At 48.5% G+C, this 13,065-nt stretch overlaps 1 protein-coding gene across 1 annotated transcript; it reads left to right on the top strand.

The window, feature by feature from the left end:
* On the top strand, window positions 1–7,621 carry LOC125520174 (non-lysosomal glucosylceramidase-like). The gene is made up of 17 exons (XM_048685015.1): window positions 1–1,449; window positions 1,941–2,012; window positions 2,130–2,246; window positions 2,696–2,752; window positions 2,867–2,937; window positions 3,248–3,347; window positions 3,453–3,523; window positions 3,602–3,702; window positions 3,814–3,917; window positions 4,014–4,067; window positions 4,161–4,216; window positions 4,336–4,374; window positions 4,459–4,788; window positions 5,039–5,109; window positions 5,188–5,260; window positions 5,734–5,795; window positions 5,894–7,621. The coding sequence occupies exons 2-17, from the start codon at window positions 1,983–1,985 to the stop codon at window positions 7,360–7,362; spliced, it is 2,805 nt and encodes a 934-aa protein (XP_048540972.1). The 5' UTR covers window positions 1–1,449; window positions 1,941–1,982; the 3' UTR covers window positions 7,363–7,621.
* Window positions 7,622–13,065: the final 5,444 nt, after the last annotated feature.

Consider the following 13,065-nt stretch of genomic DNA (forward strand, 5'->3'; position numbering starts at 1 on the left):
AACAAGCACAGATGCCCTGTGTTGGCTTCGATTCCCCCCTATGCGAATTCAGTTCCCCCCACTGAACAGCGAGAAAAGATTGAACGACGCGAGTGTGGTTCCATTCCGCCACTGAGTCCAATCGATTCCCCAGAGGATGCTTCGGCGACGGCGTCCCGTCCGGTGGGTGACTCGTGGGGGCGGGATGCGGCAACAGCGGCCCCCAGCCCATTCGATCTGGCGTCGGGTTCGATTATTTGTTAAGGGTATCGACTTCCAAGAACAACAATTCAATTCAGAGAGGCACTCCATTGTGTCCAAGGATTTTCACCAGTAAGGCTTCATTGCCCCCATATTTAGGTTCCTTTTGGAAGAGGAGTAGATTATCTCATCCTCAGCAAGAATGCAAGACAGAATCTTGAGATGGAACTCTTGGAAGAGGAGGAGATTGCAAGTACTGTATTTAGCAATAGCTCTGCAGATGGAACTAAACAAAGTAGATGTAGATCTGCAATCTTCAGCAGGTTGAGGTCCCCGGGCTGTTTCGTTCTTTATTATGCGTATGAGTTTTTCATTGTGTACTTCAGGGATCATTTTCAAATTTCAATGTCAATGGGCACATGGGCAACATGCGTGTATGCAAATGTCCACACCTACCGAGGTCGGTTTTGTTTTGTCTTCCTAATCTCATTGTTTTGTTTTATACTTGTCGGCATCATGAATGAGTACATTACACTTTAGAGCTGGAGGTTGCTTTCTCCATTGTACTTGTATCTCGAAGACTTCATGTAGCAAACCTGCATGCTCTTGTAGAGGCTCAATTCACCATTAGCCGCAAACAAAAGGGGGGCTGGTGAAGCGATTATTTCAACTATCCCATCGACAGAGCTAACATAACATCTTTGCCCTGCTAGCCGTTTAAGAGCAGTATATGAGAGTAGTAGTGCCTGATGACTCAGTAGTCATCATGTACCCTCCCTGTTACCTATTCTATTCTTCCCTAATCAGAACCTGTAAAGCTTAATTTGTTCCCTCTTTTGGCAAAATACGGGCTTTTGAGCATTATTCACTTTACTACTGAGTCTGCTACCATACAAGGATCCAACTCCTTTACAATCATTTGGCCAAGACAATAAATTGCTACCCAACAGATAACAATTGATGGTGAGGCTTCTGATTGGCAACCTCAACGGCTAAGTGGCCTCATCACTAATCCGAGCCCATGTTATTTCTTATCATTAACAAAAGGGAGCAAATAGGACAGTTCAACCATCCTGACGCACAAGGTTAAAAAAAAGATATTGTTGTTTTGTGTGACAATAAGACCTCGTGTCGCGCATTGCTTTGAGTAACTCAGTCCTATAAAGACAAGCTGAGGATCTCCTGCAAGAGCCAAGCAAGCAATGCATATGCAGGTGTGGTAGAGTGGAAGCATTCAGATCCAGGTACCACAGGCCTTCTCCTCCCTTGGTTAGTCCTCTACCTCTCTATAGTTTCTTGCATAGGCGCTTGAAAGTTGGATGCTGGAACACATGAGTTTTTCCACATTTTTCTTCGTTTTTCTGAGATAAAGGCTATGAAACTTGCATTGATGATTTGCACAAGGGATGGATACAGGGGTCATCGTCTATTCCATAATGATGCTCAAATAAACATGTCACATTAAACAAAGATGTGATGTCCCTAGAAAGCTTATTTAGGGTAAAATAAAGAGAGGGGAAGCAATGCGGATGGTGGAGCCAAAAGGAGTAGCGAAGGAAATGGAGTTTTTCCAGGAAACATGGGAAACACATAGAATTTTGCGTTGGGTGGCTAGCACTTCATTTCCATTATTCTTTTCTATCTTAAGTGGAGATCGTTAAACTGGATCGTGATTAAGCTCCTTTTTCCAAGAATTATCTGTGGCTCTCTCATTCTAAGTTCTAACTATGCATATGTCTGTTGCCTACACATCCAAATAGCTGATCTGCTTCAACCCAAACGGTGTCTGTACTGTAACCAAGATGGGAAGTGCAGGTTTAGAGCAAACAAAGGTAAGGGCAAGCTTTTTCGATCAAGGCTTTTCTTTAGAAATGCTTCGCTCCGTACTGTCTTTGCCTTCATCAGCAAACTAAACTGGCACTAATGGGTTCCTTTTTTTAAAACTTTAGGCGCGCTCGCACATCAATTGTGCACAACCAGCGACAAGAACCTGGCAGAGGAAATTTGACGATGAAGGCAAGAAGATCGAACTGTTTAGCATGACCATGAATGATATGATATCAATCGTACGTATTTGAACATACTTTATAGCTCCCAGGTTTCTGTGTTGATCATATTTTGAAGAATATGTAAGGTTCAAAATTATCAAAACGGTAGATCATTTTGAACATGACTAGTTCATTCATTTAAAACGAAAGTGATGCAAAAAAAGGTTCAAAATTATCAAAACGGTAGAGCGTTTTGAACATGACTAGTTCATTCATTTAAAAAGAAAGTGATGCAAAAAAGGTTCAAAATTATCAAAAAGAATACTCTGTTTGAGAACTCTCCCCTACTCTTCACTTTGCAAGACCTGTCACACTTGGCAATGATACATGCCGCTGGCTTGCTCAGCCATGCCATCAAGCAACTGACTGATGAAACAACACTGTTGTTGGCTTTGAGCAACAAGTACTACATACGTTATTCCTCTGTGAACTTAATACTAACCAAATTCCTGTTGGTGGTCCTTCAGATACCCATGGTTCTCAAGGGACTGATGATAAATGCCGACCAGAGGGGAAAAGGCCGGGTGAGTGCTCAACGTTTAGAAATATATCATCGCTCTTCTATTGTTAAAGCAATTACGTAGATTCACTCTGCTTTGTCATGGAACTTAACAAAACAATTCTTCACTTTTGCGAAGGATATACTCTATGACCCATTCAGGAAATGGATGGACAACTGCTACCGTGGCCTACCCCTTGGTGGCCTTGGGTAAGTTCCAGTCTTTCCTTTGCAGATTATAAATTAGCTATAGGTTCACTATCAATCAGGTACATGTAGGCTTTTCTGTCATCTTGAAGCTTGTCATGGTGGTTTTTAACTCAAAAATGTTTTCCATAGATGATTGAACTTTACATGGTACTCCCTCCATCCGAAAATACTTGTCATCAAAATGGATAAAAAGGGATGTATCTAGAACTAAAATACATCTAGATACATCTTCTTTTATTCATTTTGATGACAAGTATTTCCGGACGGAGGGAGTACATGCCTGTTCTCAAATCACATCCTCTTTTATCAGTTCAGGAAGCATTGGGAGAAGCTACAGAGGGTACTTTCAGCATTTTCAGATATTCCCAGCATTATATGAAGAGAAGCCTATCCTTGCAAACCAATTTTCAGTAACTATACTTAACTCTTCCATTTCCCAATTGGCGATTCCTAGTGTCACTCTTAAGTCTTAACTGTAAAGAACTTCTAATGGTTGACACTATTCACTTGTCTAGGCATTCGTCTCGCGTCCCAATGGAAAGAGCTACTCCACGGTGTTGGCTGCACCGACTGCTGATGCTCTCAAGTAAGCTGTTGATCTCAACAGGATTATTTCTGGTCATTAAAATGGACCAGAGATATCATTCATTGTGCATACTTGCAGGGGAGTCGATAAGGCAGCTATTGGATCTTGGGACTGGAAGCTTAAGGAGAAAAACTGTACTTATCATGCCTTGTTCCCAAGATCTTGGACAGTTTATGATGGTAAATTCCTAAAAGCAATAAGGTTTTGTATGCACTTTTATATTTTACCTGATAGATACATGTCCATGAACTGAAGATGTTCTGTGGTACACTATACTAATTGCAATGTAGGTGAACCTGACCCTGAAATCAAGATCACCTGCCGTCAGATATCACCAATCATCCCTCACAACTACAAGGAGAGCAGCTTTCCTGTTGCAGTTTTCACATTTACGGTACATTTTCTTCTTCGGCAACTTAATCAAAATAACACGACATGTACTTTCCCCTGTTGCAGTTCAGCACTTAATTTTGATCGATGAGTCTTGCAGGTGCAAAATTCTGGGAGCACACCTGCAGATGTAACATTGCTCTTCACATGGGCTGTAAGTGCAACAAGCCAACGTGGTGCCCTTTTAGCATGAAGATAAAAACGCCTTATCAGTGAGGACCTAATATGTATTTTGTTCATCCTCCAGAATTCAGTTGGTGGGAGATCAGAGCTGACTGGAAATCACACCAACTCCAAGATGATGTAATGAACGTTAAATTCGTTTTTCCGCGCACTTTGTGTTTCATGCTATGCAGCAGCAATCTCTCTACAACCTTAATTACTTATTGGTTCTTGCCATTCCTTTTTATGTTCTTACACAGGGAGCATGATGGTGTGCACGGTGTTCTTCTGCATCACAGGTGTGTCAAATATTTCGTTTCGCAGAGCTTCAAATGATACAGAACTGCGAACATAACAGCAAACTTGGGATGGCACCAATGTAGGACTGCGGATGGGCACCCGCCGGTGACGTTCGCGATCGCGTGTCAGGAAACAGAGGACGTCCGCGTGACAGACTGCCCTTTCTTCACGATGGGGTCGTCCGACTCCGGCGACTTCACGGCCAAGGACATGTGGGAGGAGATCAAACAGCACGGTTCCTTCAGCGAAACCCGCACCAGCAAAGAGCCAAGGGCGTCGAAGCCCGGATTATCCATCGGAGCGGCGGTCGCAGCGACGACGACAGTGCCGGCAGGGGGAACCCGCGTTGTGTCGTTTGCTCTGTCGTGGTCGTGCCCCGAGGTGAAGTTCCCAGACGGGAAAACGTATCACAGGTGATGTGTTTTGCTAATTCTGCATGGCTAGTTGGTTTTCACTTTCAGTGAGATTTCGATGAATTTTACTAAATTTCAATAATTTCAGTAGACACTTATATTTGCTTTTTTTGTCAAAATATTTCAGTCATTTAAGTTGTACACAAAAAAAATCAGTAATTTGGTGGGTGGTGAAATATTTCTGAAACTGAAATTCAAAACTACTACTGTAGCTGTTTTTCCTTGTAACTGACATGGCTTTCTGGAACAGGAGATACACCAAATTCTGTGGCTTGGATCGAGATGCAGCTGCAGAGAGCTTGGCTCATGATGCCCTTCTTGGTAAGCTCTGGTGATTGATTGTTAGCCATAGGTGGTCAGAATTCTGATGCTCCTTTGCTATTCCTTCTTTGAGTGTAGAACACATGGATTGGGAGTCCAAAATCGAAGAGTGGCAGAGGCCTATTCTGCAGGACAAAAGGCTGCCTGAGTGGTAATCAGCTCGTACTCCCTTCGTGTCTTTTTAGTCCGCGTATAAGATTTGTAAGTCAAACGTAGTAAGGTTTGATTGAGATTATAGGGAAAAAATATCAACATTCACAATATGAAATCGATATCATTAGACTCATCATTGAATTAAATTTCATATTGTATATCTCTAGTATTGTAGATGTTGATAATTTTGTATATAAATTTGGTCAAACTTTATAAAGTTTGACTCAAGACAAATCTTATATGTGAAGTAAAAAAGAAGAAACGGAGGGAGTATCACTTTGCTCAAGTGTCTCTTCACAGTTTTTCCCATGGCATTATAGTTGACATCCTTTACACACCCAGAATTACTTCCCAGTCTGCAAAACTTATGTAGTTGCAGATCATTCCAGGGTATAAAATCGCAAGGGGAGAAATGATTTATATGTACTTGCTACCTAGAGTACTAATAATCGATGTCATGTTTGTCTTCAGGTATCCGGTTGCATTGTTCAACGAACTCTACTATCTGGTCGCTGGAGGCACCATATGGACAGGTGAATGCTCATCTCCATCACTATCAGCCAAGTATGATCTGCCGTAACGGATTCGTAGCATGGAGCTGACAACAAAATCTCTGTGTCAAATGTCACAGACGGACGGCCTCCAAAGATGAGCGTCGCCTCATCGGGGACGGGGACGGAGCCATTCTCCCTCGACGTGTTCCGCGCAGACCTGCAAGGCACCCCGGTGGTGGACGGCGTCCTGAGCGAGATGACGTCCGTGACGGAGGACCTGCACTCGGCGGCGGCGTTCGGCGCAACGCTGCTCGCCGACGGCGAGGAGAACGTGGGGCAGTTCCTGTACCTGGAGGCGATGGAGTACCACATGTGGAACACCTACGACGTCCACTTCTACGCCTCCTTCGCGCTGCTCTCCCTCTTCCCGGAGCTCGAGCTGAGCCTCCAGCGCGACTTCGCCCGCGCCGTCCTCCTCCACGACCCGCGACCCATGCGCACCCTCAACGGCAAGACCGTGCCGCGCAAGGTCCTCGGCTCGGTGCCGCACGACGTGGGGCTGAACGACCCGTGGTTCGAGCTCAACGCGTACATGATCCACGACCCGTCGCGGTGGAAGGACCTCAACCCCAAGTTCGTGCTGCAGGTCTACCGGGGCGTCGTCGCCACGGGCAACGTCGCCTTTGCCAGGGCGGCGTGGCCGGCGGTGTACCTGGCCATGGCCTACATGGACCAGTTCGACCGGGACCGGGACGGCATGATCGAGAACGAGGGCCGCCCCGACCAGACGTACGACCTGTGGTCCGTGTCCGGGGTCAGCGCCTACACCGGCGGGATCTGGGTCGCGGCGCTGCAGGCCGCCGCTGCCATGGCGCGCATCGTCGGCGACGGCGACGCCGAGTGCTGCTTCCGTGCGCGGCACCTCAGGGCGAAGCGCGTGTACGATGACGAGCTCTGGAACGGCACCTACTTCAACTACGACAACAGCGGCGGCAAGACGAGCTCGTCCATCCAGGCCGACCAGCTCGCCGGGCAGTGGTACGGTCACGTGTGCGGCCTGGAGCCGGTCGTGGAGGAGGAGAAGGCCCGGAGCGCGCTGGGGACGGTGCTGGACTACAACGTCATGCGGGTGAAGGGCGGGACGGTGGGGGCGGTGAACGGGATGCGGCCGGACGGCACCATCGACATGTCGTCGACGCAGTCCAAGGAGATATGGCCCGGCACCACCTACGCCGTCGCGGCCGGCATGATCCACGAGGGCATGCTGGAGGCCGCGTTCCGGACGGCCAAGGGCGCCCACGACGCCAGCTGGTCCAAAGACGGCTTCGGGTACGCGTTCCAGACGCCGGAGGCTTGGACGGCGGAGGGCGGCTACCGAGGGCTGCACTACATGCGGCCCCTCTCCATCTGGGCGATGCAGTGGGCGCTGTCGCCGCCGGAGCTCCACAAGGACCTCGGGCCGGGAGCCTCGCCGGGGGACGCGTCGGTTGGGCAGGACAAGTTCGAGAAGGTGGCGAGCATGCTGAGGCTGCCGGAGGAAGTGCAGCACAAGGGATTCCTCCGGGCTCTCTACCATATTCTCCGGCAGGTGGTGCTCCCGGCATGACACCTCCAGCTCTGCATGATGCTGGACGAATAAATTTGTCGGTTGATTGGATAGAAGTCCCCGCAAGGCTGCTCGCGCTGTTGGAGTGTTCTTCCTCCTTTTTTTTGAAAGATCCGGTTTAAGCCAGCTTCATTGATTTAGGAGAAAGCATGCGGGAAACAGTGGTGATCAAGTGATCGGGTGAAAAGCTAGAGAAAAACAGGAAAAAAAAAGAGGCGGGCCTCTAAGCATGCTGCGCCAGCAAGCCTCCATTGACTCCCTTTGATGGCCTGGATCACGTCTTCCTCCCTTGCATCTTGGCTCGAAAAACGCAGGCGTTTCTCTCCTTCCAGATGCGCCATGCAACCAAGATCAGCATGGTTTTGACTCCTTTTCTGAACCTCGCTGGGGTGTGCCTGATCAGCTCCTGGCAGTGATGTAAAGGGCTGTGGTGCGGCGGCATGATCTTCCTCAGGAGCTCGCAGCCAGTCCATGCCGCGGCCTTCCGCCAGATCGATCTGGTGAAGGGGCATTCCCACAGCAGGTGTACCGAAGACTCCAGACTTCTGACGCAAAGCCCGCATAAATAACTGTTTGGCCATCCTCCTACGCTGCAGCCTGTCGTTGCATCAGAGCCGGTTGTTGTGCAGCAGCCAAGCGAACATCTTGGTGTTCCCCGAGGCCCAAGCTTTCCAAATGACATTGCTGAAGCCCGTGCTAGGCAGAGATGGGAATTGCATTCGGTTGCCTGGGCGGAGTAGCAGTCATCACCGCCAGGGGTCCACTTGATCGAGTATGGTTCCCGAGCTCTGAATTCGGCGCCAAAGCTAGAGAAACTCTGTGGTGATGTCGATGGTGTTGTCGTGGCACAAGTCCCTAATCCAAAGATCATTTTCGAGCGCCCCTGCCACCGTGCAATTTTTGTGCATGGTGTGTTTGAAGTTTGGACAAACTCGGGAAGGAGGAGCATAGGGGCGCGCCACCTAGCCAGGAGCTCTTCCAGAAACTTGATGTTCTGGCATTGCCGATCACCACCTTCGTAGCCCTCGCGAACGCGTCCTGGTTGTTCTGATCGCAAGGCAGAGGAAAGGACGTCCATGGCCACGCCAGATGCTACCAAGCAAGCCAAAACTAGCGCAACCTGAGCGCCAAACTGAAGCGATGCAGGTCGAGCACGCCGAGGCCTCCCTTCTCCATCGGCGAGCACACCGAGCTCCATGCTACCTTGCACTTGCCACCCGTCAGAGCCTCCTCCTGGGCCCAGAGGAAGCGGCGCTGTGTCTTGTCAGCCTCCTTTAGCGTTTTCTTTGGGACCTTGAGCACTGAGAGCACGAAGGTGGGAAGCGCGGACAACACCGAACGCACCAAAACGCGTCGGCCCGCCAAGGACATCAGTTTGCCCTTCCAACTTGCCAGCCTTGCTTTGATTCTGTCAATGAGGAACTGAAAATGCACCAGGCGCAATCTTTTGGGAGTGATCGGCGGCCCTAGGTAGGTAGTGGGGAAATCTGCAATTTGGCCACCGAAACCGTGTAGCATATCCGACAACAGAAGCTCACCGCAATTGGTCGGAATCACTGAGGACTTGGCATGGTTCAGCTTCAGCCCCGACGCCTGTCCGAAGAAGTTCAGCAACTCCAGCAGGGTGTCGACGTCCTCTTTCACCATGTTTGCAAAGATGACAACATCGTCAGCATATAGGCTGACGCGCATGCTAGCTTCCCGGCCTGGTAGCGGTGCGATGATGCCTCGGCTGGCAGCAGTGTCTAACAGGCGGTACGGAGGGTCAAGTGCCAGGATGAACAACAACGGGGACAGGGGGTCGCCCTACCGGAGCCCGCAAGCATGAAAGAACCCCGGTCCAGGAGAGGATCAAGGAGATCTAGTCTCTCCACCTTGACGAGAGCCCCATGCGCTGCAGCAGCTCAAGCAGGTAGGCACAGGAGATGGAATCAAAGGCCCGAGCAAAATCCAGTTTGAAGAACAAAGCTTTGCCTTTTCTCTATATGAAGCATCCAGACACAACCCTGAACATACTGAAAACTGTTGTGAATGCACTTCCCCTTCCGAAAAGTTATTTGCGTTGGAGAGATCACTCCGCTAAGGGCAGATGATAGCCGGAGCGCCAGCACCTTAGAGATCAACTTCGCCATGCAGTGAATTAGGCCGATTGGCCTAAAGTGGTTGAGCTCGGACGCACCATCCTTTTTGGGCTGTAAGACAATGAGAGTGAAAGAACTTGTGGTGCCCCCATGTGTGGTTTTGGTAATTGATGACATTCTCTATGGACTAATGGTTGCCTTGAGTTATATTTGAAGGATTTGTCTATAGGCATTTCTTGAAGTCCATGTGTTGGTTTCAAGGAGTTTATGAGTTGACCAAAGTGATATTCAAGGAATTATCCAAAGATTGGTCATGTAGAAGTCATGATACAAGGTTGATCGAGACTAAGTTAAAGTGTGAATCTAGGTGATCAACACGCAAAGCGTAGAAGATGTACCGAAAGGGATCAAGTGATCCCATGATATGGTAATCATTGTCCATTACGCTTTGTGTACTAACTCATGGTCTATGTGAGAGTTCTTTGTGGGGTTTGATGTGTTTCCATGGGCTTGCGTCAAGAGTAAGATATCATACAACCCAACAAGGATGACATCAAGTGGTGATCGTCATCAAGTTTGGGTGTGCAAGTTCAAGTGGAGCATCACAAAGAGATCATGCTTGAAGCTTGCCATCCATTGTGGTGTCAATGGACTTGTGAAGATGTGTCGAAGAGTGGCTCACCCATAGTGGAGTATGGGGGAGCTATCAACTAGTCTTCATCGAGCCAACGCAATCAAGGAAGGTGGTCCAACTTGAGGAAGTCAAGATTTTCATCATCTAGCTCAAGTGGACTATGTGCAAGGCAAAGGTTTGCCCTTGATAGGTTTTATATTTTACCGGTCTCACGGTGGTAGTTGGGAGACCGGGTTATATGATCGATTGTTGTACTATCAAGGGGGGCTCTCATGTTAGTAGCTTGATCATATCATTCGTAGATAGCTCAAACCATTGAATACTTGCATCATCCTTCTTGGTTCTTGTTTGGTGTTTCGCTTTGTGAGTTTTAGAGCTTTTGGTCATCCTCATGACAAGCTCGAGTTCATCGAAAACGGAGTTCACATGCATCTTCTTTGATGTTTTCGATGTTGGGGTTTTTGCCGGTTCTTCATTCATAGAGGTTTCTCATCTCTATACCTTTGGCTGTTTGGATAGTACTAGTCGTCATCTATCCAACAAACTTGAGTTTGCTCATTTTGGAGCTCATTTGCAGAAGTTTTGGCAGTTCTGGTTTTCTTGTAGACATATGTTTCTATGCTTGTGAGCCGGAGGCCTCAAGCGGTAGTACCGCTCTAGTAAGTGGTAGTACCGCTGCCCTGTGTCGCGGCTACTACTGCCGCTTCTGGGAACTCGGCTTTTGTGTCGGGTTTGCATGGAAGTGCAACGGTAGTGCGAAGCTGTAACACCCCAGATGTAACTTTCCCAATTTGTACTCGAACTCTTGCCGTTTTCGGCGTTAAGTTATTTTATTTTCTCGGGTTCGGGTTTTTGTCTCCATGTGTTGTCGTTATTATCATGCATCTCATATCATGTCATCATGTGCATTGCATTTGCATACGTGTTTGTCTCATGCATTCGAGCATTTTTCCCGTTGTCCGTTTTGCATTCCGGCGCTTCGTTCTCCTCCGGTGGTCATTTCTAGCTTTCTTTCGTGTGAAGGGATTAAACATTTCCGGATTGGACCGAGACTTGCCAAGCAGCTTTGGTTTACTACCGGTAGACCGCCTGTCAAGTTTCGTACCATTTGGACTTCGTTTGATACTCCAACGGTTAACCGAGGGACCGAAAAGGCCTCGTGTGTGTTGCAGCTCAACACCCTTCCAATTTGGCCCAAAACCCACCTAAACCTGCTCCATCATCTAGAGCGTTCGATCACGATCGCGTGGCCGAAAACCGCACCTCATTTGGACTCTCCTAGCCCCCTCTATGCCTATTTAAAGAACCCCCATTCCAAATCTCGGATCCCCTCCCCGAAACCCTAGTCTCCGTCGTCTCCACGCGCCGCCGGACAATTTCCCGTGGGCCGGACACGTCCGGATCAACCCCGCCGCCGCCACGTGTCGCCTTCTCACTGGTCCGCGCCGCCGCCCCACTTCGTCGCCGCCGCCGGCCCGGGAGGCCCAGATCGGGCCCCCGAGGCCCATCCGTCGCCCCGCGCCTCCCTGCTCCCCGCCGCCGCATCGCCGCCTCCCTTGCCAACGCCGGCGACCGGAGCTCCCCTCCGCCCGCTCCAGCCACCGCGGTCGTCGCTGCCCCGCCGCGCGGTCGTCGTCGCCCCGCCGCTCCTCGAAGCCCGCCGCCGCCAGCACCGGCCGGGGAGAGCCCGACCTCGCCTCCCTTTCTTCTCCCCGCCGACGAGCCGACCTCGCCGGAGCTACAGTCCTCGTCGGAGCCACCTCGGTTCGCGTGCCACCAAAACCCTAGATCTGGTGGTGTTTTTTCTAAGTCCCTGGAATTTTCTAGTCCAAGTGCTCATGTTCATAGCCTCGTAACTTTTCATCCGTAGCTCCGATTCATGCATATAGCATATCAAAATGTTCATTTCAGAGAGTACATCATTTCATTCCATTGCATCATTTTCATTTGAGTTCATCTGGATGCCCGAAATGCTGTTAGAAGAGGGCTACTTGAGATAATTGTCAGATCTGCTACTCCATTTAGACATTTGTCATTTTTGCCATGATTAATGTGTGCATGATATGCCCTGATGCTCTACATATGTTTTGTTAAGGGTTTTGCCATCTTTCCAGAGGTGCAACCCATGTATTTTTGTGATGTGTGTGGTGACTAGTGCAAGCTTGCGAAGTGGTGCACTTGATAATTCTGTTTTCAGGGACTTAGCATTTCCACCAAGTCCTTGAGCTGTTTATCTCATGTTGTCATATGTTCATGTTGATTCCTAGTGATCCGTGCCTCTTTTGAGGATGATCAGTAAGGATGTTTTGTTAACCTTGTAGTGCTCTATCCATCCATGCCTTTGTTTGCAATTATGGAGCAACCTAGCTTGAGTCAATCGAGCTCTACTTTTGCTACTTTGTGTATCTGGGAAGATTGTCAACTTGTTTACAATTTTGCCGATGATGTTGTAGTTGATCCATGCATGCTATGTTATTGTTCTTGCCATGTCTAGCTTGCATTTTGTGTGTTCTAGATGGATGCATGCTTAGTTTGTCATGACTTGCTCCGTAGTGAGTGCATCGAGCTCGTAAACATGCCTACTTGAGTTATGTTTCAGCATGTGCCAGTTTTCACAAAGTCTGAAAACTGATTATGTTTTTGCTATGTTCACATGCTTGCAATTGTATTTTCTGATCCCTTTTGGCTCAAGGTCACTAAGGGACTTTTGTTAAGCTCTTTGAGTAGCTCCATGCCATGCTTTACTTTGCCATGTTCAGGTACTGTAGCATCTAGTTTTGTTGCTCCGAAGAGGGCTACCTGATCTAAAATTCCAGACAAGTGTTAATTTCACTAAGTCTGAAATCTGTTTACCTTATGCATTTTTGCCATGCTTGTTTGAACCTGTTAATGGATGAATTGGCCGTGGCTCAGTGCTAGACTTTTGTTAAGCATCTTGAATGCATTCCTGCCATGTATTTTGTTGTCATGTTTGAGTGGTGTAGCATG

The sequence above is a fragment of the Triticum urartu genome, chromosome 7 (assembly GCF_003073215.2).
Source record: "Triticum urartu cultivar G1812 chromosome 7, Tu2.1, whole genome shotgun sequence".
NCBI classification, from domain to species: Eukaryota; Viridiplantae; Streptophyta; class Magnoliopsida; order Poales; family Poaceae; genus Triticum; species Triticum urartu.